The sequence below is a fragment of the Gracilinanus agilis genome, chromosome 2 (genome assembly GCF_016433145.1).
Source record: "Gracilinanus agilis isolate LMUSP501 chromosome 2, AgileGrace, whole genome shotgun sequence".
Taxonomy (NCBI): Eukaryota; Metazoa; Chordata; class Mammalia; order Didelphimorphia; family Didelphidae; genus Gracilinanus; species Gracilinanus agilis.
Genome location: NC_058131.1, coordinates 629,541,702 through 629,565,207, shown reverse-complemented (window position 1 = coordinate 629,565,207; position 23,506 = coordinate 629,541,702). Strand labels below are relative to the sequence as shown.

Sequence of the window (23,506 nt, the reverse complement as noted above, 5' to 3'; positions counted from 1 at the left end):
TGAAAGGGACAAAAGTTGACAGACAAAGGTTTCATTCGGAATAAAAGAAAGAACTCATTTGCATCCTAAGCTCCTGCAATTATTAGGCTGTATCTTTGTTGTCTGATGAGCCCAAGTCAACTTCAAAGTTTGCTGACTGAATAGAAGAGCCCTTCCGTAGCCATGGCAACCAATTGAGCCTCCCACAGCTGGTGAAAGATACCATGAATTGTTCATGAAAACCAAACAGCTTGAAAATAAAACATACATGTGGTGAGGACAAGATGAAAGAAAGCAGGGGGTGAGGGAGGGGGCAGGGAATCGGTCTGTTGGAGGATAAGAACCCTCCCTCTTCCTCAGCAAAATGGGGTGGTCAGCTATCAGAGTTGTCAGACTCCAGCTTTCACACCTATCTTCGCCTTTTTGATCCGTTCCTATTGTTCCAAGGTTATTAACAGGATGGACGGCTCCAACTGGAGGGCGAGGGCAGAAGTAGCGCCCAATGTGAATACAGACTAGATCATCTAGTTCTGTCTCCTCATTTTATAGAGAAGGAAACTGAGTCCCAACTCTTCAAGGAAGCAACAAGCAGCAGCTTCAAAGATAAGGAACTATTCCAGTTGGACTACAATCCTTGGCAGGAATTGTCTACTTTCTCACTGGAAGAGTGTGATCCTATAGGAGAGCGTCTCCATCCCTGTGTGTTTGGGGAAGATTAGTTTCCTTACTATATTCTTTCTTATTCTGTTTTAATTAAATGCCTTTCGCTTTAAATTAATGTGATCCTCTAGTGCAGTGATGGACAAACTACCACCCATGAGCCAGATGTGGCCCGCTGAAAAGTTCTATTTGGTAATCTGACCAATACAATGAGTAGGATACAATACAATGAAACTTCAAAAGAATTGTCTTAGAAACACTGACAGATGAGCATTTCCTTTCCTTTGACCCCCTCTTTAAAAAGTTTACCCATCACTGCTCTAGTGTATTGTAATAAAAAGGAAACATCATGGGATGGGCCTTAATAGAAGAGAGACAAATGGCATAATTCATCGAAGTGCTTTGTGGCACTTGTGCCTTTGAATCCAATGTTACACTTGGGGAAAATCATCTGGATTTAATGCATAGGTTTCTGGTGGTGATAGCAGATCATAGTGGACAACATCCATGAGAGGGTTGAAGATAGAATGGGGGTCTGATGAGCCTTGAACTGCTACATTCCTATTGTGGGAAGTTCAAATCCACATTGAAAGAATCCAATGTCACTCACAAGTAAGCAAAAACGAGATAAACTCAGATGTTAGCAAAGTCCAGGGCAGCCAAAATTCAAACCAAAACCATTCCGAGGCCATTGACCGCTAGTTTCAGAGTTGGCAATACCAGAGCCAAGCTCTTGGTATTGTTGTAAGATAAAGTAATAAAGAGGGAATATTTATGGGGTCAGGAAAAGGAAGAACATGCTTGGACATCAGGTGTGTGGTAGCTGCTTCCTCTAGATCAGGAGTTCTTGACCTGGAGTCTTATTTTTATTTATTTTTATCTTTAAATATATTTCAATATAATTGGTTTCCTTTATACTCCTATGTGTTTTATTTTATACATTTAAAAATATTATTCAGTGAAGAGGTGCATAGCATGCACCAGCTGGCTGAAAGGGTCTGTGACATAAAAAACGTTAGGAAACCCTATTCTAGACTGTTAGGCCTCAAGTTAGCTTTATCTTTGGGGAATAGAGGAATGGAATAAGTATTTATTAACTACCTATGATGTGGCAGGCACTGTGCTACGCTATCTCATTTAATTCCTTACAACAACTCTGGAAGTTATGATCTCCATTTTAGACATGAGGAAACTGAGGCAGAAAGGGATTAAGTGACTTGCCCAGGATCACGCAGTCAGTATCTAAGGCTGAATTTGAACTGAGTGTCTTCCTGATTCCAGACCTAGGATTCTATCTAATGTTCTACCTAACTACTTACCCATCCCAGTGCACTTCTTTACTTCAGTGTACATATCCCCAAAAATGTAGACATGGGAGAGGAGTAAGTAGGTTTCAGTATTTGCTAATATTGTCTCTTGAAAAAGGCAAATGAACCTATTTGCCAAATTAGGTAAAAAGATACTTGCTTGGGGCATATACTGAGTCCTGCAAAGTTCAGCTGATAACTAGCTTGGGAGCTGCTGGCTTGATCTGGTGTCTCTGGCTTGTTGATCAGTTATTTCTATTATGTACTATTTGTCCTGACCCCATTTCCCATTTCCTTTTCCAGATTATTTTATTAATAAGGAACCTGAGGTTGACAGGATTAGGTGACTTAACCAGGGTCACACAGATAGTAAGTCTCTGAGGCCAGATTTGAACACAGGAAGATGAGTCTTCCTGACTCCTGGTCTAGCATTCTATGCACTGTACCACCTGGCTTCCAGAGGTGTCCCTGGGAATCCTGGCTCTATCAGTCTTGCCTTGGCATTGCATCCTTATTCCGAACCTACCTCTCCTCCCTGCTCTCACATGGCCACCTTTTTGGTTTTCTAGCTATAACGAACTACTATCCACCTTACAAGGCAGTATGAGGGAAGGACTTTGTGTACTTAATCTCTAAATGTGAGTTGTTGCAATTACTGTTCTAGAAGATACATTCCTTTAAAAGATAATATCTAACTTGCTCATTCTGACGATACTCTGTTATAAAGATGTGTTCCTTGTAAGTGTTGTAACCATGCCAAGAGAAAAAAAAAATAGAACTTTGACTAGAAAGCCCAATGGGAAGCTTTGCACCAAGTACATATACCTCTGGGGCCATCACCAGTCTCCCCCACTTTTGTCTTGCCACTGAACTTGGATGACTCTGGAAGAGGGTGAAGCTGACAATTTTGGGCAATTCTGCCTCACGACTCCAGCTCAGCAAATCAAGACATCACCCCATGGTGCCATTTGTCCCCTTTGAAAATGAAGGCCAAACAACAATAACAGCTTTTCCCTGCTGTATAAATGAAGATTTTGAACCTTGGACTGCATCCCCCCATAAGTCCCTTAGTACTTCCCAAAATTTCCCTTTAATCTCTCCTGCACCTCCACATTTGCTTGGTCACGTTATTGTTTTATCATTGGCTGTAACTCCTCCCTCTTTCTCTTTTGCTCTGGCAAGCGGGCTGGTTAGTACCCTTTTAGTTAGGTTATGTTAGTTTATTATTAATAAAACTTTATAAAATATAATATTTACTTATTGAATATTAATTTTAAAATCCACATTCCCCATGCCTCCGGATAGTTCTTGGATCCCTTTGAGGTTCAACTCAACATGGAAATGAATTTTTTAAATGACTAATACTGTCTCCAGGTATGGGCTAGTGCACTCCCAATCAATCAAAATGTTCAAGCGGATCCTGGATGATCATCTGTCCAGGAAGCTGGTGGGATTTCTTTCATAGAGGAGGAGGTTGGCAGAGAAGTAATGTTGGGTGTTGGAAAGAGCACTGGGTTTGGAACCAAGGCTTGTCTTCCATTTCCTCCTCTGATCCTTATTGATTATGAGATCTTGGGCAAATCGTATTAACTCTCCGAGTTTTATTTCATTCATCTTTAGGATGGAAATAATAATCTTGGCAGTAGCCACTGCAAAGCATATGTTATGAGACCTAAATGAGAAACAAGAAGGGTGTGAAGGAGAGTCTGTCCCCTCAGTCTTGGAGTCATGTTTTTTTAACAACTGCTCTTAGAACTTAATAGGACACTTCCATGGCCCACATTGGTTGGCTTAGGTGAATGTCACAGAAGAAGATGCAGAACTCTGGAATGCTGGGATACAATGCTTGAGAGAGAAAAGAGAAGGGAGGGAGTAGACAATACATGAGTATATCTATATGCCAGTCCCTCTCCCCAGGACTGCATAAGTGGAAATTCCCCTGTGCTTGTGAGCTGGTGGCCAAAGCATTGTTATTGCCTTGCCCAGGGGAGTTAGTGGGGTGGCAGAGTATATGATTTGGTCCTGCAACTGCCTGAGACAGGTTGAAAAACCCAGTAGCTATCACAATGCCAACTTCCTAGAGGAGTTACTTCAGTTATGCCTTGTGCCTGTTTCATCCTTCAATCTCCTCAGCTGTTGGGTAGTTTATAGCCAACAAATAAATTCCTTGATTTCTTTCCCTCAAAGAACCTCAGGGAGCTAGGGGAAAAGCTCAATGAAGAGTATACCTCTAGGGACTGCAGATCGAGGTGAGTTGCTGCTACTTGGGGTGCTGCAATTGCTAGTATTGCCATTATTTTCCTAATTGTTTTGCTTATATTATGTGATTATAATGTGAGGTCTAAGCACTTTGTTAACATAGGTGGATCTGAGGAGAGTTTCCACTGTGATGACAACAAAAGAAAATACAACCTAGAGGTCCTAAGAGAAACAGGTTCCCTTGGCCCCCTGGGACTGCACAGCACTCCTTTTATAGAGTAATAGAAGCAGAATGCTTTGTTAAACCTTTAAGCGCTTTATAAATGTCAGTCTCCATTTTTACCAGATGACACCTGATCTTCCCTCCTGCTCTGTGATTCTCTTCTGCCTGAGGTTTACAGTGAATTCACTTCTCAGCAGGCCCTTCTACTTTTTCTCAAGGCAGCTGAACTAGCACAATCTGGTGCCATTTATCTAAGCATTTCTGAAAAATCTTTGTGTGCTTGTGCACGTGCGCATAGAACTAAAACAAAAGCATGATATTAGCATGGCATCTCCTAATTTCCTGCGGTTTCTTTAATTATTTTGTGGCTCAGCCTTAATGTCATTTTAATGTGTGTATGTGGAGTGGGACTGGGGAGGGAAAGAAGCAGTATTGAATGGAAATATATTTGTATTCTTTCACAGTACAAGATGAACTTGGCAAACACAGAACAAGACAGATTTTGGAAAGGCCTCCCCTCTGGGCTGTGTTTCCTCCATCTATTTTATAGCTCTCAACAGAGTCACATTGATTGGTGATTTGGGGCTGATGGAAGATGCTTTTATTTCCCTTGATGCTCCAATTCATTTATAAAACCACTGTCTGATGTTGAACCTGGCACACCGCTGGGCATTGTCAGTAAATATCCCAATAAGTGGAGGAATGTTTATTCTAGGGGAGGGCTCATTCAGCTACTTCAGAAGCCCAAACCTGGGTCTTGGCCAGTTACAGTTTAGTTTTCCTAAGTTAGATTAGCAAAGTCTCCCTGAAATTCTGAGGAGCTAACAGATTTGGGAGTAGTAGCAGAAAGATTTAGCCCAAATTAGACTTCACCTAAAATGAAATGGGTCATCTTAAAAAATAGTTCTCCACCACAAGGAGGCATAAAATGAATTCAATGATCTAGTCAGCCAGTGGTATGAAAGGGATTCATATTTCAGGTAGTGTTCATATTTGATCAAGGATTATTTTTTCAATATTTTATTTTTTTCCCAATTATATGTAAAAACAATTTTAACATCCTTTTTTAAAAAATTGAAGTTCCAAATACTCTCTCACCCTCCCTTTCCTCCCCTTTTCCTAAGACAGTAAGAAATATGACATCGATTTTACATGTGTAGTCATGTAAAACATTCCATATTAGTCATTTTGTGGAAGATATCTTGAACAAAAAAAAAAAAAAAGAAGGAAAGTGAAATATAGTGTTTGTGTTTTCATCCAGACTCCGTCAGTTCTTTCTCTAGGGGCAGAAAGCTTTTTTCATCATGAGTCTTTGGGATTGTCTTGTTGAGAGTTCTTAATCTTTTTTGTGTGTCATCAACCCCTCTGCCAGTCTGGAAAGTCTATAGACTCCTTAGAATAACATTTTTCAATACATAAAATAAAACATAGGATGACAACGGAAATCAAAGTTAAGATAATAAAGAAATATTGTTTTTCTCATCTGAGTTCACAGATCTCCTGATATCTATCTATCTATCTATGGGGGTCTTTGAACCCCAAGTTAAGAACCCCTGTTCTGGATATTATCTAAGGTTTTTGATTCTGTGCCTCTCTACTCTGCAAGGTTATGGAGGGTACAGAAATGATCTCTTCTTGCCCATAAGGAACTCATGACATAGCAGAAATGAGCATCCTGATTTCGTTTTTTGTCTGTCTTGTATTCCCAGTAACTAGCAGAGTACCTAACACATGGAAGGCATATATTGAATGCTTGTGGAATTAAACTGGAGAGGTATCACATACAGGAAGAATCATGGCTCCCATTAGAGTTATAGAGATGATAGAAATTCATAGCAGGGAGAGGTCACCCCGGGAAAGAATAAAGAAGTCTTCATGAAGGAGGAAATGTATGAACTCGATCATCAGAGGTAAGTAGGATTTCAATAGGTAGGAATTAGTGGGAAGGCCATTTTGAGAGAGGTTACTGTGTTTTTGATGGACAGGAGAAGCTCTAACACCATATGACTTTTGGCAAATCAATGCATCAGACCTCAGTTTCCTCATCTATAAAATGACAGGGCTGGACAAGACGATTTTTAAGATCTCATACAGCTCTGACATTTTATAATTCTTATCATAAGAGGGAGCATGATACACAAAAAGAATAATGAATTTGGAGCCAGATGCCTGGGGTTTAAATCCTAGCTCCAACACTTATTAGCTCTATGACTGGAGCAAATCACTTCACAGCTGTCAGCCACAGTTTTTCCTCATCTGCAAAATGAGAGGGTTGAATTAAACAACTTTAAATTTAATAAATTTTATCAAACTTTGTGAATGAAGTCAGTATCATGATCTTTTCTGAAGAGCACAGAAAAAAACTAAGACTGAAAGCTGACTAGATCTGTCTCTCTAATTACAGGATTAGATCCTTTGATCCATAAGCCAATCTCTTTTGGCCCAATAATCAATTAAAACATTGACTAGTATTTTTTACACAATGAAATCGAAAGCAAGAAGATCTAGATTCCATTGTCTCCTATTAAAAGGCAGAAAGATGGCTCAGTGGAAAGAACTGGACCCTAAAGTCAGGAAGACTTGAGTTTAAATCTAGTCTCAGACACTTACTAGCTCAGACAGACTTTGGCCAAGTCCCTTAACCTCAGTAAATCTCAATTTCCTCATCTATAAAATGAAGGGCTGGACTCACATTAGAAGGTGTTCACCTTTAAATCTATGATCCTGTGGCAGAAAAATAATGATAGTAATTCATATCAAAATAACCTTTGACAATAAAATCAATATCTCAGAGCTAGAAGGATACCTTAGGGATTACCTGGCCCAATGCTTCCATTTTATAGATGGGAAAATTGAGGTTCAAAGAGGTCAGGCGATTTGCCCAGAGTTACACAGCTAGTTGGTGGCAGGCCTGGGAGATCCACATTTCCCAGCTCTCAACACTGAGTTCTGTCCACTCCTCACATTGCAAATAATTTTAAAAGTACAGAGTCAGGCAGCTGACAATATCTCCAAAGGAGAATTCCCATTACCATGTAAATAAGACCTACAAGGTTGCCTTTGGCAAGTAAATGAGTAAAATTCTTGGGACTAAGTAGGAAGGGAACTTTTCCTCAGGATTTTGACTTAAAAGATTTAGCATTTAAAAGAATCTTAGATCTCATCTAGCCCTTTCAGGTTATTTCACAGATCCAGAGAAATTAAGTGATTTCACCAAGGTCACATAATTTGTATCAGAGTCAGGATTCAATTACAGGACCTCTGACTTTAAAAATCTGTTGATCTTTCAATTACCTCACGCTGCCTCCTACCATCTTTCAGAACACAGAGATATCTTCAAATAATGATACTTTCTTCTTTTCCAGGCACACCAAAGACCCAATTCTTAGCTCTTAAATTAGTAGTTGTTGTTTAGTCATGTCTGACTCTATGTGATCCCACAGACCTTTGTCCATGGAGTTTTCTTGGCACAGATACTGGAATGGTCTGTCCTTTCTTTCTTCATTTTTTTCAGATGAGGAACTGAGGCAAAGAGAGGTTAAGTGACTTTCCCATGATCACACAGTAAGGGGCCAAGTCCAGATTTGAACTCAGTTCTTCCTAGCTCTGAGCCCTATGATCTTATGTTGGTAGTCAGGAACAACTGATTTTGCCCAGTCACTTTTCCCTGCTGAGTGGAGAAAACTTCTCCCCCGATCAGGAGGATTTTTCCAGTTTCACTTCCCTCCAGTGGCTTCAGTGACTCTGGGCTCCATCTCCCTCCCTTCCTACTTCCCACCTCTCCAGATACTCAGCACTACCATGCATCCCTCTGGAGGATTGGATAGGTGGGTGGGTGGATGGGTTGAGGGGAGCAGAGTCCACATTTGTTGCCAGGTAGCATCTGGATGCTTGCAGACAGCAGGGATGGAGGTCAGCATTGGAATCCCCTATTGCTACAATATAATACATAAAGTCAGATGTCTTAGTCAACATTTCCCTTTTCTTGGCTGTGGGTTAATTTCAATGGGAAAGGATAGCGGCTCTTGGAAGGCTCAGCCAGCACCATCTGGTGGTAGCTATGATTTCAGGTCTGGAAGGTCCAGCTCTGCCATCTAGTGACTCTTTTGGAGTATATCAATTGTGTTTGCTCAGACTCAATGAGAGCAGAAGGCAGATCTTTTGTGATAAAGAGAAAAGAGCTGTATTCTTCAATACCTAGAGTAGGGCATTCCCCATTGTCAACCCCAAAGAGTAACTAAGATTCTCCCCTGAAAATCTTCCCTCGTCTCCTGCCCCCTCAAGGCACCCAGACCTGAAATCTATTCATGGCTTTATTTGAAGTCAAGTGAATGGTAACTGCCCACAGACCACAGTGAGGTGATGTAAAGCAAAAGGAAATTCCATTTTCCTCTTCTACCTAAACTGATCAATAATCTCTTCTTATTCAATACTCCAGGAATATTGGAGGCAAATATAGCTTGTCAGATCTAGAAGGTCTTTGGAAATTTTCTAATAAATAACTCATTTTCCCCTTGAATACTCGAATGGATCTGGGAGCTCACTGATTTGGGCATTCTCTACAACCAATCAGAATGAAAATTGATACCTAGTCAACCTGGGCATCTCTTGTCTATATTCTCCAAGAAGTTTGCCACATAACATCTGCCCAAATTGATAGAGGCTTTCCTCATTTTCTCTTAACATCACAAGGGTATCATGGAGCACTCTGGTTGATCACCCCTTATCTCTTGCTCTAGCCACATAATTTGTCCATCTTTCCTTTCTGTCATACAATTCTTTAGAGACAGTCTTTCTTCATGTTCTTATTTGGAGTTCCTAATTGGTTATATGTTGCTGTCTCCTCACTCTGACCATGTGAGTTTCCATTGCCCTCTATATGTTGCTCATCCTTAATTTTTCCAGAGACAGGCTTGTTCTAGGTTTGGCTGCTGTAACAATGATATAATGTTAATATTGAAAAGACGAATCTTTCCTGTCATTAGAAATTCAGGCTTGGGGTAAGAAATGTTGGTTAAAATGCTATGCAATTTCTTGAAAGCTTTCAGTAGGCTTACTTCCACTTTTTCAACCCTGGGACCCAGTTAGTTATCCATCCATATTGTTTACCCCACATATTCCTATTGTTAGACAAACTCTATAGAGCATCCATGTAGATGCATGCTGAAATCTGGGCAATAGACCTTTCAAAATATGTGCCCCCACAATTTTATCACCTAATGTACTGATCACCACTAGATATATTGATTTCATCTGGTTGTTTTTCTCATTGTTGTTGCCGTTACTACCATTTTTACCACCTCTATAAGCACCTGAGAGACTATGAAGTTAGGGTCCAAAGGATAACTGTTATTCTTTTTTTTTAAACATTTATTAATATTTGTTTTTAACATGGTTACATGGTAACTGTTATTCTTGATTGAGAAGAATTTGTTGAGCTAGATTTTGTATTTTTTGTTGTACTAGATTTTCATTTTTTCCTACTAGTATTCTTACTTATTTTTATCTTTGAATGACCTTGGGTTATTCAATATTTTTAATCTGATATCCTGCCAAGTCTTCTTTAAGCTGATTTTATCTTCCATTTCTTTTCTCTGCTTTATGATATGACACTGCTTACAATTGTTTATTATTTATATTCTAAGATTATGTTTCCTTTGGCAACTATATTTCTCCTCTTAGTGAGCAAGACAACTATCTACCAATTAAAGTTCTTTCCAGGCTCCTTTTGATCTCTTTATTATAGTAACCAATTTACTTTGGTTTAACTTTTGGATGAAATTATTATAATATTGATATAACTTCTGTTGTCCAGTTCCCATTTTAAAATTTCCAGTAACTTGATCAAATAATTCAATATTAAGTCTTTTTAATTATGTGTCATATATTTTCCTCATTACTATATCCTCTATTCTTATTATTTATTATGAGTTCTAATCTTATCTCTGACAAGTTGGGGATCTGACTGTAAGCAGACAGCTAACTAACTAATAATAAGTCTTTCCCTGTCTATTTAAATGTAATTTTTTCTTTACTTGGTATTTTTCATATCCAGCATCCTTTATTTCCTTTTTTTGAAGAACGTGCTCATTATACTGAGGGTGGGAATCTTCTGTATTATCTATGTCTTTAACTTCTCTAATTTCTTTCTCCTGAATCATGGTTTCTCATATATTTCTCTCTTTCCTTAGTCTTCCCTACCTTTACACTGAATTTAGGAATGTCTGTTAATTTGATTTGAAGGGTCTAACCAAGTTCTTTCTTTTATTATCCTTAGCAATTGGTATGGACTGCAAACATTTTTACTGCAGATCTTTTTGCCAATTATTAGTTTCGCAGTCCATGATAACCAAAAATTTCTTGTAACTGTTCATCTAGGGGTTTATGAGAAAGTCTACTCCATCAACTCTTTTCTTTGCCTCTTGTATGAGCTACTCTTCCCTCTTTCTTTTGGTTTCAGATATGGCAAGAAAGTCAAGATTAATATAAGTCTGTTCTTCCAGCAACATCCTCACTAGTCATTGTACAAGGGGCTCACATTTTAAATAGTCAATAGGTCAAATTCGATTTTGATGATGGTCTTCTAGCTATGTAATTCTTAGCACCCCTTGCCATGAAAAAGAAAAGGAATGTATAGGATTGAAGACCATTAACTTAAAAAAATTATTCTTGGTTTTGTGGTTTACCATGGGTAAAAAAAGTTTTATCCCCAGGTGGTTAGCTTACTGGTGATGTGCCTATATATGGTTAGGCTATTCATCAGAAAACAGAATACCCCATATTCGAAGCCTTTCTAGTATGAGAGAATCTGTCAGAGCTTGTGCCCTATTAGCATAGCTTTGGAAAAATCCTCTTTTTAAGGAAAAAAAAGAGGGCAAGGGGATAAGATAAATGAGGAAATATTAGAAGGTATTGCATTAAGAAATAGGAGAGTAAGGTGAGGGGATGAGGTAGGGAACATTAGTGAAAGTTCATTAGATGAAATAACATACTAAAACCTATTGGATATGTCAAGAACAGTAGAGGAAAACATATTTCTAAATGCTTATCTTAGTAAAATAGGGAAAAAACAGATCAATGAATTTGGTATACAAATTTTACTATTTAAACTAATCTATTCAAAACTATCCCAATTAAATAAAAAAATGTTTTATTGAACTAACAAACATTATAAGACAATTAATCTGGGAGAACAAAAGGTCAAGAATATCAAAGGTATTAATGAAAAAATGTAAAGAAAGTGTAGCACTACCAGATTTTAAACTGTACGTAGCAGTAATTATCAAAACTATCTGGTAGTGACTAAGAAATAGAAAAGTAAAACAATGGAATAGAACAGATATACAACAAGCTAGCAAAAGATTGTAGTAACCTAGTGTTTGATGAAAGTGAAGATCTAAGATTTTGGAATAAAAATTTACCATTTGATGAAAATTGTTGGGAACACTGGAAAGCAGCCTGGCAAAAACTAGGTATAGATCAATATTTTTATGCTATTTAACGAAGGAAAGATCAAAATGTATAACATGACCAAGACATAAAGGGAGATCATAAACAAACTAGAACAGGGAGCATATACCTATCTGATTTATAGGTAGAAGAATTTATAAATAAATAAGAGATAGAAAGCATTGTGTGAGATATAAAATGGATAATTTTGATTACATTACATTGAAAAGGGTTTGCTTACATAAAACAAATGCAGTCAACTTTAGAATGAAATCAGAAAATAGTGAAAAAAATACAGTTTCTCAGATAGAGGTCTCATATCTCAAATATATAGGGAACTTTTTGCCAGATATATAAGAATATTAGCCATTCCACAACTGATACATGGTCAAAGGCTATGCAAGTCAAAGCTATATGTAACCATATAAAATATACTCTAAATTATTGTTTATTAGAGAAATGCAAATCAATACAACTCTGAGATATTTCACACCTATCAGGTTGGTTAAAATTATAAAAGACATGATCAAATGATAATAGGCAAAATGAAAAATGTTGGAGGAAATGTGGAAAAATGGAGACACCAATACACTGTTGGTGGAACTGTGAACTGATCCAATCATTCTAGAGCGCAATCTGGAATTATGATCAGAGTTCTATGCCTATGTATATGCTTTGAATCAGTAATCTCACTATTAGATTTGTTTCCTAAAGTGATTAATAAAAAAAGAAAAAAAAATCTATTTGTTCTAAAATATTTGTAGCAGCTCTCTTTGTGGTGTCAAAGAACTGGAAACTGAGGCCCATCAATTGGGGAATGGCTAAACAAGTTGTGGCATATAATTGTGATGAAATACTACTGAAACATAAGAAATGATGAACAAGGCTGAGCAAATTGTGGTTTTAATAGTGATGGAATATAATTGTGCTGTAAGGAATAATGAACAGGATAATTTCAGAAAGAGCTGGAAAGAACTTCATGGACTGATGCAAAATGAAATAAGCAGAACCAGGAAAACATTGCACACAGTAACAGCAATTTTGCAAAATGATCAACTGTGTTAGACTTAGCTATTATTGGTAATACAATGATCTAGAACAATTCTGAGGGACTTATGACAAAGAATGCCATCCACCTCCAGAGAAAGAAATGACAAGTTGATTTTTAGAAAAAAACGGAAAGACCTACATGAAACAAGAAAGGGTGAAATGAGTAGAACCAAGAGAACATTATATACAGCAACAGAAATATTGTTTAAAGAATGACTTCTGTATGTCCATCTCCAGGGAAAGAACTGAAAAATAGAAATAAGTAAGACTTATGTGTGTGTGTGTTTATCTTTTTATCAAATGATGCCTTCCTACTAAGTGCAAGTCTCTTTTGTAACTGACAATTTTTTAGAGAAAAAATTAGTAGGGGAACAAAGGGAGTAAAAAAAAAAAAAAACAGAAGGTAGCTAATAAAACCAGAAGGCTAACAGGAGAACTCAAGTGAATAGATGTAGTTTCCACTTAGAGAACTCACTAAATACCCAGCTGTGGTCTTTGGGTATTCTAACCCCCTATTAGTGAAAGTAAATTAGAATCACCTTTTTTTAAACCCTTACCTTCCATCTTAGAGTCAATACTGTGTATTGGCTCCAAGGCAGAAGAGTGGTAAGGGCTAAGCAATGGGGGTCAAGTGACTTGCCCAGGGTCACGTAGCTGGGAAGTGTCTGAGGCCAGATTTGAACTTAGGACCTTCCATCTCTAGGCCTGGATCTCAATCCACTGAGCTACCCAGCTGCCCCCTAGAATCACTTTCTTTCACTGGGCCAGTCACACAAAATGCCTTGGAGATAATGTTATATAAGATCAGTAATTTATTCGAAGAGAGGGTACAAACTAAAGATCAGAACAAAGTGTCCTTGCCTCTAAAGGATCTAACTATCCAACCCACAAACATCTACATCCCTTGCAAGAGGGAGTCTTCCAGTCTTCAAGCTAACCTACCAGCTCCCTAGTTCTACCAAGGTGTTCCCCCCAAAAAGCTAGCTAAGCTGACTATCTATGACCCTCAGTAGCTGGTTTGGTTGAGTTCAAAAGCTATCTCCAAAACCCATTATATTGCTCTCAAAATGGCTAAGTCCATCCCCAGTGGGTCTGAACCCTGAGGTAAAACTTCAAATCCAACCTGACAGGATTTTAGAAAAAACCTTATGGAAAGTTGATAAAAACACAGTAGATATAGTCAGATTCTTTGCTAGATGTTCTCCAGTCAAACAGAGAACCTTCAAAGATGAATTTAGGGTTTATCCTTCTCTATAGACAGGCTGAGGTTGCCAAGCTCTGACAAGCCAGCCTTTCCTCTTCCCTTCAGGACAAGAAGAATTCCTTCACTACCACAGGAAGTCACTCACTCTAAAAGTTGTCCCTTCCAAACTGTTCCTCCTCTGCTCTCTGCCTGCTAAAATCCTTTCTTTAGAGTTCCTAGTATGTGCCTTAAAAACAACCTCTCATTTCTCTTAAATCTTATCCTTATCTCTATCCTTTTCCCATTAGAGGAGATACCTGGGAATTTTGATATAACAAACTAATTAATTAATTGATTGATTCAAAAATAAATATGCATCGAAAAAAGAAAGAAAAAGAAAACCCAGGGTCACCTCCACACTGTAATGAGACATTATCATAAGATTTTTTTACCTCATTTTACAGATAAGAAAAATGAGGCCCAGAGAGGGAAAGACACTTAGTCATAGTTCAAAGGACTTAAAGCTTGGGTTCTTAACCTGGGATCTATGAACTTGCTTTTACAAAATATTTTAATAACTGTTTTTTTTAAAACCCTTACCTTCTAATTATGCCCCAAGGGTTTTAAAAGATTGCATACCCTTTGATCCAGCAATACCACTACTGAGTTTGTGCCCCAAAGAGATAATAATGAAAAATATTTGTACAAAAATATTCATAGCCACATTCTTTGTGGTAGCAAAAAAATTGGAAAACAAGGAGGTGTCCCTTAATTAGAAAAAGGCTGAACAAATTGTGGTATATGATGGTGATGGAATGCTATTGTGCTATAAGAAATGAGGAACAGGATTATTTCAGAAAGAGCTGGAAAGACCTACATGAACTGATGCAGAGTGAAATGAGCAGAACCAAGAGAACATTATACACTGCAACATTGTAGAACTATCCAATGTAATGGACTTTACTACTAGTAGCAATGCAATAATCCAGGATACTTCTGAAGGACTTATGCAAAAGAATTCTGTCCATATTGAGAGAAAGAACTATGGGAGTAGAAATGCAAAAGAAAAACATATGACTCACCATTTATCATTTGTATATATGGGTATATGATTTGTGGTTTGGGTTTTAAAAGATTGCTCTATAGTAAAAATGAATAATATGGAAATAGATATCAAGTGATAACATTTGTACAATCCAGTGGAATTGCTTGTCAGCTCTGGGAGAGGAGGAGGGAAGAGGGGAGGAAAAGAAAATAAATCATGTAAAATGGAAAAATATTTTTAAAATAAACAAATAAATAAACATTAAAAAACCTTACCTTCTGTCTTAGAATTGATTCTAAGTATCAGTTCCAAGGCAGCAGAGCAGTAAGGGCTAGGCAATTGGTTCAAGACACACACACACACACACACACACACACACACACGCAACCCCACTAGTTTCCCTGGCCACTATCTTTTAAAGGATGGAAGGTAGTCTTTAGCTTCCATACCTCAGGGAGTCTAGTATTTTAAGAGAAATATTCTTTTTCATCATCTCCAGACCCAAACTTGAACCATTTCCAGATTGATAAGAGACCTGTCAGGGCCCATCCTTTGAATGGAATGAAAAATTAGTAGATGGATTTTGAGAATTATTGCAGAAAAAATCATCTCTTTGAGATGATTTTTCTCTGAGCTTTGCTAGACAGGTCCTTAAACAAATGAAAAAGAAGCAAGTATAGAATTAGATCAAGAAACACTGATCAACTTTAAACCTGAAGATTCAATGGATTGAGACCCAGGACTAGAAACAGGAGGTTCTGGGGTCAGATCTGGCCTCAGACACTTCCTAGCTGTGTAACCCTGAGTAAGTCATTTAATCTCCACTGCCTAACCCTCATCACTCTTCTGCCATGGAATCAATAAGCAGCACTTATTCTAAGATGGAAAGTAAGGGTTTTAATTTAAAAAAAAAAAAACCTGGGGAGCAGCTGGGTAGCTCAGTGGAGTGAGAGTCAGGCCTAGAGATGGGAGGTCCTAGGTTCAAACCCGGCCTCAGCCACTTCCCAGCTGTGTGACCCTGGGCAAGTCACTTGACCCCCATTTCCCACCCTTACCAATCTTCCACCTATGAGACAATACACCGAAGTACAAGGGTTTAAAAAATAAATAAATAAATAAAACCTGTTTTTGGCAAGTCTCTTTCAGATGGTCAAGGTGGTCTATGACACAAAAAAGTTTATGTGACTCCTTCACACTAAATGCTAGTTACACAAAAGATCATTACAAATAGTGAAGAGTAAGTAATCCAAGCATCAAAAAAGTTATACAAATCAGAATATACCAGAAAATACACAGATTGAATGAACTCTCTCCCTCTGGAAAAGAGCGATCTCAGCTCAACCAAGAAAGAGACCCAGATCTTACCTAAGCAGAAAGTTCCTGAAGATTTTATGGAGGTAAGCTGGAAATCGGATGTATATTAAGGATCCATCTTCCCAAACATCATCAAGAGTGGTTTTTCTCTTGTTCCTCCTTGGAAGAGGTCCTAAAGTGAATCTGAAACCATGTGAGCTTTTTTCTTGAAGGAGGAGAAATTAGCAATATCTTCTCTTTCTAAAGCCTATACCCCTCATGGAGCCATGCATTGCTGCATCAGTATTCTCTGCACCTTTCAGGATATTCTCATGCAAAATGCTCCAGGCTTGAGTGGAAACCTATGTTACATAACACTCTGCAACCATGGTAAGAAATTTCCCATGGTAAGAAAAGTCTAATGCCCTAAATAACTGCAATATTTACTGTTCTAGCATCTGTTTTCTTATCTCTCAAAGGAATGAGTTAGACTAAATGAACTCAAAAGCTCATCTCTATATCACAAGGATATTTATTGTCATTTTCAAAAATGAAAAACTATGGGATCAGCTAGGTAGTTCAGTGGGGAGAGAGCCAGACCTGCAATTGAAAAAATTTGGGTTTGAAACTTCCTAGCTGTGTCTTAGGCTAGTTGCTTAACTTTGCCTACTCCTGGCCACTTCAATCTTAGAACTGATACTAAGACAGAAGATAAGAGGTTTTATTTTTAAAGAAAATGAAAGAAAATTATTAACTAATAACCAATTAGATCAATTGAAATCCTACCTATGATATATTCTGATTTGGGGACCTTGAAACACATCACTTAATGACTCAGTGACCCAAGGAACTCTCAGAGAGTATGTCAGTGAAAGGTGCCAATCTGCTCAGGGAGAGGAATTTCTTCACTGATTGCTCCTTACCCCAATTAATTCACAGGTCCATTTTTTTAAAAAAGAAAGCACATAGTCCTTTGTTAGTGAGCTCCATGTTAGAGAGTTGTGTATTCTCTCTCCTTGAGCTGTTCCCTAGAACTGTCTTCAGAAATCTGGGAGCCAGCCAAGGGTATGACACATTAAGCTCACTTTTCTATAGCTCTGTTTGTGATGCTCTTTGTTCCCAACCATCTTTGGAGGGAGGCAACAAAACTATTATTGCTGCTGCTTATCAGATGTGTAAGAATTGACTGTGGAGTGGGATGAGGGTGGCAGCCTGCACTATGAATTTCCCCATCACAAGAATCACATTGTGACCCAAGTCCCCAACATTTATCATTGTCTCCCCTTCAGCCACTTGATTATACATTTAGACAACTCATATGAACATTCACATCTTACATGGCTAGGTCTCTTACAATGTGAAATAAAGAAAATTATCCCACTAATATCAGAAGAAAAATAAAAATTGAGAAGTGACTGACCAATCCTATTGCTCATGGTCATAGCACATAAAATGGAAGTGGTGATTCTTTACAGCCTCATGAAAATCTTGAAAAATTTTCTTATTAAAGGGGAATGGGAAGGTAAGTGGGACAAGGTAGGTTTTCTCCTTCAGGTTTAGAGTTGATCAGAGTCTCCTGATCTAGTTTTGTGCTGGCTTCTTTTTCAGTACTTCAAATTTTTTAAAGTTGCATTCATCAGTAAAGCATTAGGACTTGGGAACAGAAAACTGGAGTTTTGTCAGTGGGTAATGGGAAATTCATGTATTCAATGAACATTTATTATGCCCCTACTATGTGCCAGGCATTGTGCTGGGGGCTGAAATTACAAAGATTAAAACCCTTACATCCCATAAGGATTTTAATCTTTAAAAATTGGTAAGTCTATTTCAGATGACTAACGTGGTTTATGACACAAAAAAAGGTTATGCACCCCTGATTTGAATACTGTCACTCTATAAGAAAGGGATCTCTCTTAGCTTTAAAGATCACCAGGAAAATCATTCTCATTGCTATACAGTCGATGATAATTCAAGTCAGTGGTATGTAATACAACTATAAAAATGGTTCAAAGAAAGGAGGTAATTCAGTATGTATGCTGGCAAAGAGAAATTTAGGACTGAGGGGATGAGGGAAGTATTGGAGAGTGAAGACAAAGAGATCTATCATCTATCTGTCTGTCTGTCTCTCTGTCTGTATCTATCTATCTATCTATCTATCTATCTATCTATCTATCTATCTATCTATCTATCTATCTATCTATCTATCTATTTCTATACTCTATTGGAATAAGTGACTCCATCTTTAAACTAACCTCCATATCAGTATAAAATAGCAGTTGTATACAACACTATTCCAGCATTGTTTTTATGTCTTAGTACATACAATTTCCCTTATTCTACTAGTCATAGAACAAAATTAAGTTGCCTTGCTTTCCTTTGCTGGGCTGACAACAGATTAGCAAATGAAGGAAGAAGGCTACAGAGTGATAGTAAGGTTCATACTCTCCTGTTCAGATCCTGCTTTGCCATCATCAGTGAATATCCATGACACTTTCTCTTCTCAATACATTTAGGACCTATATTATCTTTTCCACCCCAATCCCTGCCCTCTGAATCCTATGATTTTCCAGTTCCTCAGTATCTTTAACATCCATGAACCCTGTCTTTAGTGAATGTCAGTCATGGATAAAATTGGACAACTAAATTTGCCATGATGCTAGCAGCTCATTTGAATTTGTCCTGAGGACCAGTATTCCTAATTATGACTCCCTGTCCAAGGACTAGCCTAGATAGTTTTGAAGAGATTCACAGGAAAATTATGAAAAAAAGTTGACAGCCTGGTAAAGGATGCACAAAAAATAATGAAGAAAATAATATTCTTAAAAAAACAAACAGAAGAAGCCAGTTGTTAAAAGAGGTCCAAAAATCTACTGAAGAGAACTCTTAAAAGGCAGTATTGACCACATTAAAAAAGGTACAAGAATTCACTGAGGAAAAAAACTTCTTAAAAAGTAGAATTGGACTTAACCTCATTGCCTAGGGCTTGCCTCTCTTCTGTGTTGGAACCAATACATAGCAATGATTCTAAGGCAGAAGGTAAGGGTTTAAAAAAATTGAATTGGCCAAACAGAAAAGGACATACAAAAACTAACACCTTAAAAATTAGAATTAGGCAAAGAGGAAGCTAATGACTTCATGAGACATTTAAAAAAAAATAAAACTAAGTTAAAAGAGTGAGATTATAGAAGAAAATGTGAAATATATCATTGGAAAAAACATTTGGCCTAGAAAATAAATCTAAAAGAGAGAACCCAAGAATTATTGGACTACCTGAAAGCCATGATTAAAAACAAACAAAAAAGATTAGACATCATATTTCAATAAGAACCAGAAGATAAAATAGAAAATGAAAGAGTCCACCAATCACCTGCTGACCTAAAAGATCTCCAAAGGAAAACTCCCAGGAATATTATAGCTAAATTCCAGAAATCCCAGGTGAAGGAGGAAATATTTCAAGCAGCCAAAAGGCAACAACTCAAATATCATGGAGCCACAATCAGGGTAACACCAGATTTAGCAGTTTCTACATCAAAGGACTGGAGGGCCTAGAATATAATATTACAGAGGGCAATGGAGCTAGGACTTCAACAAAAAAATCATCTACCCAGTAAAACTGAGCATAATGTTTCAGTGGGAAAAATGGGTATTCAGTGAAATAGAGGACCTGCAAACATTCCTGATGAAAAGTCTAGAGCTGAGTGGAAAACTTATCTCTCAAATACAAAACTCAAGAGAAGTATAAAAAGATAAGCAGAAAAGTCAAAAGACATTCAATGAGGTTAAATTTTTTACATCACTACATGGGAAGATCCATGAAACTCCTAAGAATTTTATTATTAGGGCAGTTAAGAGAAGTATACATAGACAACAAATGTGTGAGTTGGATGAGATGAGATGGTATCTAAAAATAAAATTAAGGTATGAGAAAAAATATATTGGAAGAAATGAAAAGAGAGCTATAGACTACAGTAAATTATCTCACAAAAAAGAGACATAAAAGAACTTTTACAGAGGAGGGAAGATGGGAGAGATGGGGACAGGAGCACTTAAACCTTATTCTAATCAGAATTGGCTCAAAAAGAGGACATATATATAATCAACTGGGTGTAGAAATCTATCATCCTAGGAGAGGAAGGGGATAAGAAAAGGTGGAGCTGAGAGAAAAAAAGGGGAAATTGGGAGAAGTGGAGGTCAGAAGCCAAACACTTGGTGGTAGACAGAATAAAAGGAGAAGAAAAAGTAGATTAGAAGGAATAAGACAGATACACAGTAATCATAATAGTGAAAAAAATTTTACAAATTTCTAAAAAATGCTTCATTTCTCAAATACATAGAGAATGAGTCAAATGTATAAGAATAAAAGTCATTCCCCAATTGATAAATGGTTAAAGGATATGAACAGGCAGTTCTCAAAATAATTGAAGTATCTAGTCATGAAAGAATGCTCTAAATCACAGTTAGAGAAAAGAAAATCAAAACAACTCTGAGGTACCATCCCACACTTATCAGATTGGCTATTATGACAGAAAAAAAAGTTGGAGGGGATGTGGAAAAATTGTGACATTAATGAACTGTTGGAGGATTCAATTATTTTGGAGAGCAATTTGAAATTAGGTCCAAAAGTCTATAAAATAGTACATTCCCTTTGGACAAGCTACTGCTAGGTATATATCCCAAAGTGATTTTTTTAAGGGAAAAGGATCTGTATGTCCAAAAATATTTATAGCAGTTCTTTTTGTGGTGGAAAAGAATTGAAAAGTGAGGGCATTTCCATCAATTGGGGAATGGTTGAATAAATTATAGTATGTGATTGTAAAGGAATACTACTGTGCTATAATCATAAGCAGGGGAGCTCAGAAAAACCTAGAAAGACATGAACTGATGCAGAATGAAGCAGAACCAAGAGAACATTTTACACAGTGACAGCAATATTATACAATGAACAACTGTCAATAACTTAGCTATTCTCAGCAATGTAAGGATATAAATCCATCTCAAAGGTGTCAGATGACTGACAAACATTTGGGGGTCCTGGAGGGGTGAGGAGAATGAGACATGGTGAAGAGGATGACACGAGTCAGGAGGGCCACTAAAGCTGGTCAATCAGAGGCAAAGTTTATTTCATCACAGTTAGCATTTTATAGGGCAATGTCACATAAGCTAAAGGATTAGGTAATCTTTTTACATAGATGATGGTTAGTAATGATTTACAATCTTAGTACAATGACTTGGTTTACCTCACTGAAGCTTAGACAGAGTTTTCTATAGGATACTAATTCAATATGTCAATATGTAACCATCTAACCAAGGCTCTCACAGAATTCCTGCATCAGTAATTTCTTGGAAGAACATACAGTATTTGGGAAGGGGAAAGGTTTGTCTTTCTCATGCTGAGGAGCAGGCTATTTGTCTGGCTATATCTAGACTATGGCTTTGATTTTATTGGGGCCCACTCTCTCTACTGGAGGCTACATTCTCTCTACTATGTCTTATTGTTTTCTCAATTTCTAGACATGAAAAGTCACAAACATTAGTTCAGGATAATCCACCAGCTCCTTATGACATATGTATGATATGTTAGTTTCCAATACCACTAAGAACATAGACCCAAGAAAAATGTAAGCTGGTATGTGTTCAGTTTTAGATTCCATCAAGATCAAGGACTTGCAACCATGCTACATGATGAATAATCAAAGTAACTGAGGCAGAGTCCTCAGGTGAAATGAAGACTTTAAGGAGATAGCATCTTTCACTTCAAGCATTTGAAGGGCTGTCACATTGAAAGATAGATAGACTTATTCCTATATGACTACAGAAAGTGTATGAACTTTCCCATAACAAAAACTGTCTGGAATGAAATAGAATGCCTGGTTAGGTAGTTAGCTCCTCATTAAAAGAAGTTTTCAAGCAAAGGTTATAACCACTTCTGGAGGTACTATGGAGGGGTATTCCTCCATTAGGCAGAGAGTTGAGTAGTTTCTAAGGTCCCTTCCAACTCTGGCATTTAATGAATACCAAATTCCATATAGATGTGTGCAAATGATGCAGAATCATCTTCACTTTTTCAATGGCTAGTGCATTTTCCACTGTGTGATAGTCAATATGATAATTTGGTAAGCTTCGAACGATCTTTTCTGGAGCAGTATGAAAGAAATGAAGACAATTTCAGTGCCAGTGCCAGTCTAACTGGAGCAAAGGAGGAACAAAGCAATATAATCCAACTAGATAGCACCAAACCCAATTGTGATAAATAATACAAAACAAACATAAAGTGCAGTTTCAAAGTTCAATTTAGTTTCCTAAACTGGTAGAAATTACTGCTCCAAAGGAGATGTAAGCAAACACAGTGGAGACTACTAGAAAAATGGGAACATCAGAGTTTTCAAAATGTCTTCCTACATCTCTCAAGTTTTTGTAATGAACTTGTATTGGTTTCTCAGGCTGAAGTGTTCCTTTCCTTCATTTGAGGAGAAGGAAGTTTGACTTATCTTTAGCAATGAGAATTTGAAACAGTTGTATATTCTGGTATTATTGCATCAGAGATTGGATAGTGTTTGGATTGCCTACTAGTACTTTGGACTTAGGGTCTGTTATGTTGGCCACGGTAAAAAGAGATATAATTTGAGCAATATTCTTAGATTCCATCTTGTTATTATCACGATTTCTGGACTGTGATTTTTCTGGGCAAGAGGATAGGAGGGTTTTTCATATTTATTGTGTCTTATTAATGAGGGCTGCCAGGAAGTCATCAGTGGCTGTCAAAATCAAGAACACTAAAAGTATCCCAAAGAATGCATATGGCATACATATTTTCCAAGTCCTATTATAGCATGGGTATGACCATAACTGAAAAACTGAAAAGTTATGATGACTTATCTTACAAAATGTCCAAGAAAATCTTTTACCATTCCCTCTATGGCCCTTCATTACATAAAATACAGCCGCTTTGAATGTTATAAAGACTGCTAAGATGTGGTGACTTCTATTAGTGCTACTTCCAAGGTTATGCATACTACTTTTTTTTAACATTTATTAATATTCATTTTTAACATGGTTACATGATTCATGCTCCACCTTTCCCCTTCAACCCCACCCCCCCCCCCCCCCCCCCCCCCCCC

General features: G+C 37.5%; 1 protein-coding gene across 1 annotated transcript in view; it reads right to left on the bottom strand.

Moving 5' to 3' along the window:
* Nucleotides 1-22,459: 22,459 nt before the first annotated feature.
* Nucleotides 22,460-23,506, bottom strand: part of KCNK18 (potassium two pore domain channel subfamily K member 18) — a 39,074-nt gene continuing 38,027 nt past the window's right edge. The window contains 3 exon segments of the mRNA XM_044660185.1: nt 22,460-22,699; nt 22,701-22,845; nt 23,113-23,208. Of these exon segments, the coding sequence (XP_044516120.1) occupies nt 22,460-22,699; nt 22,701-22,845; nt 23,113-23,208 (481 nt within the window).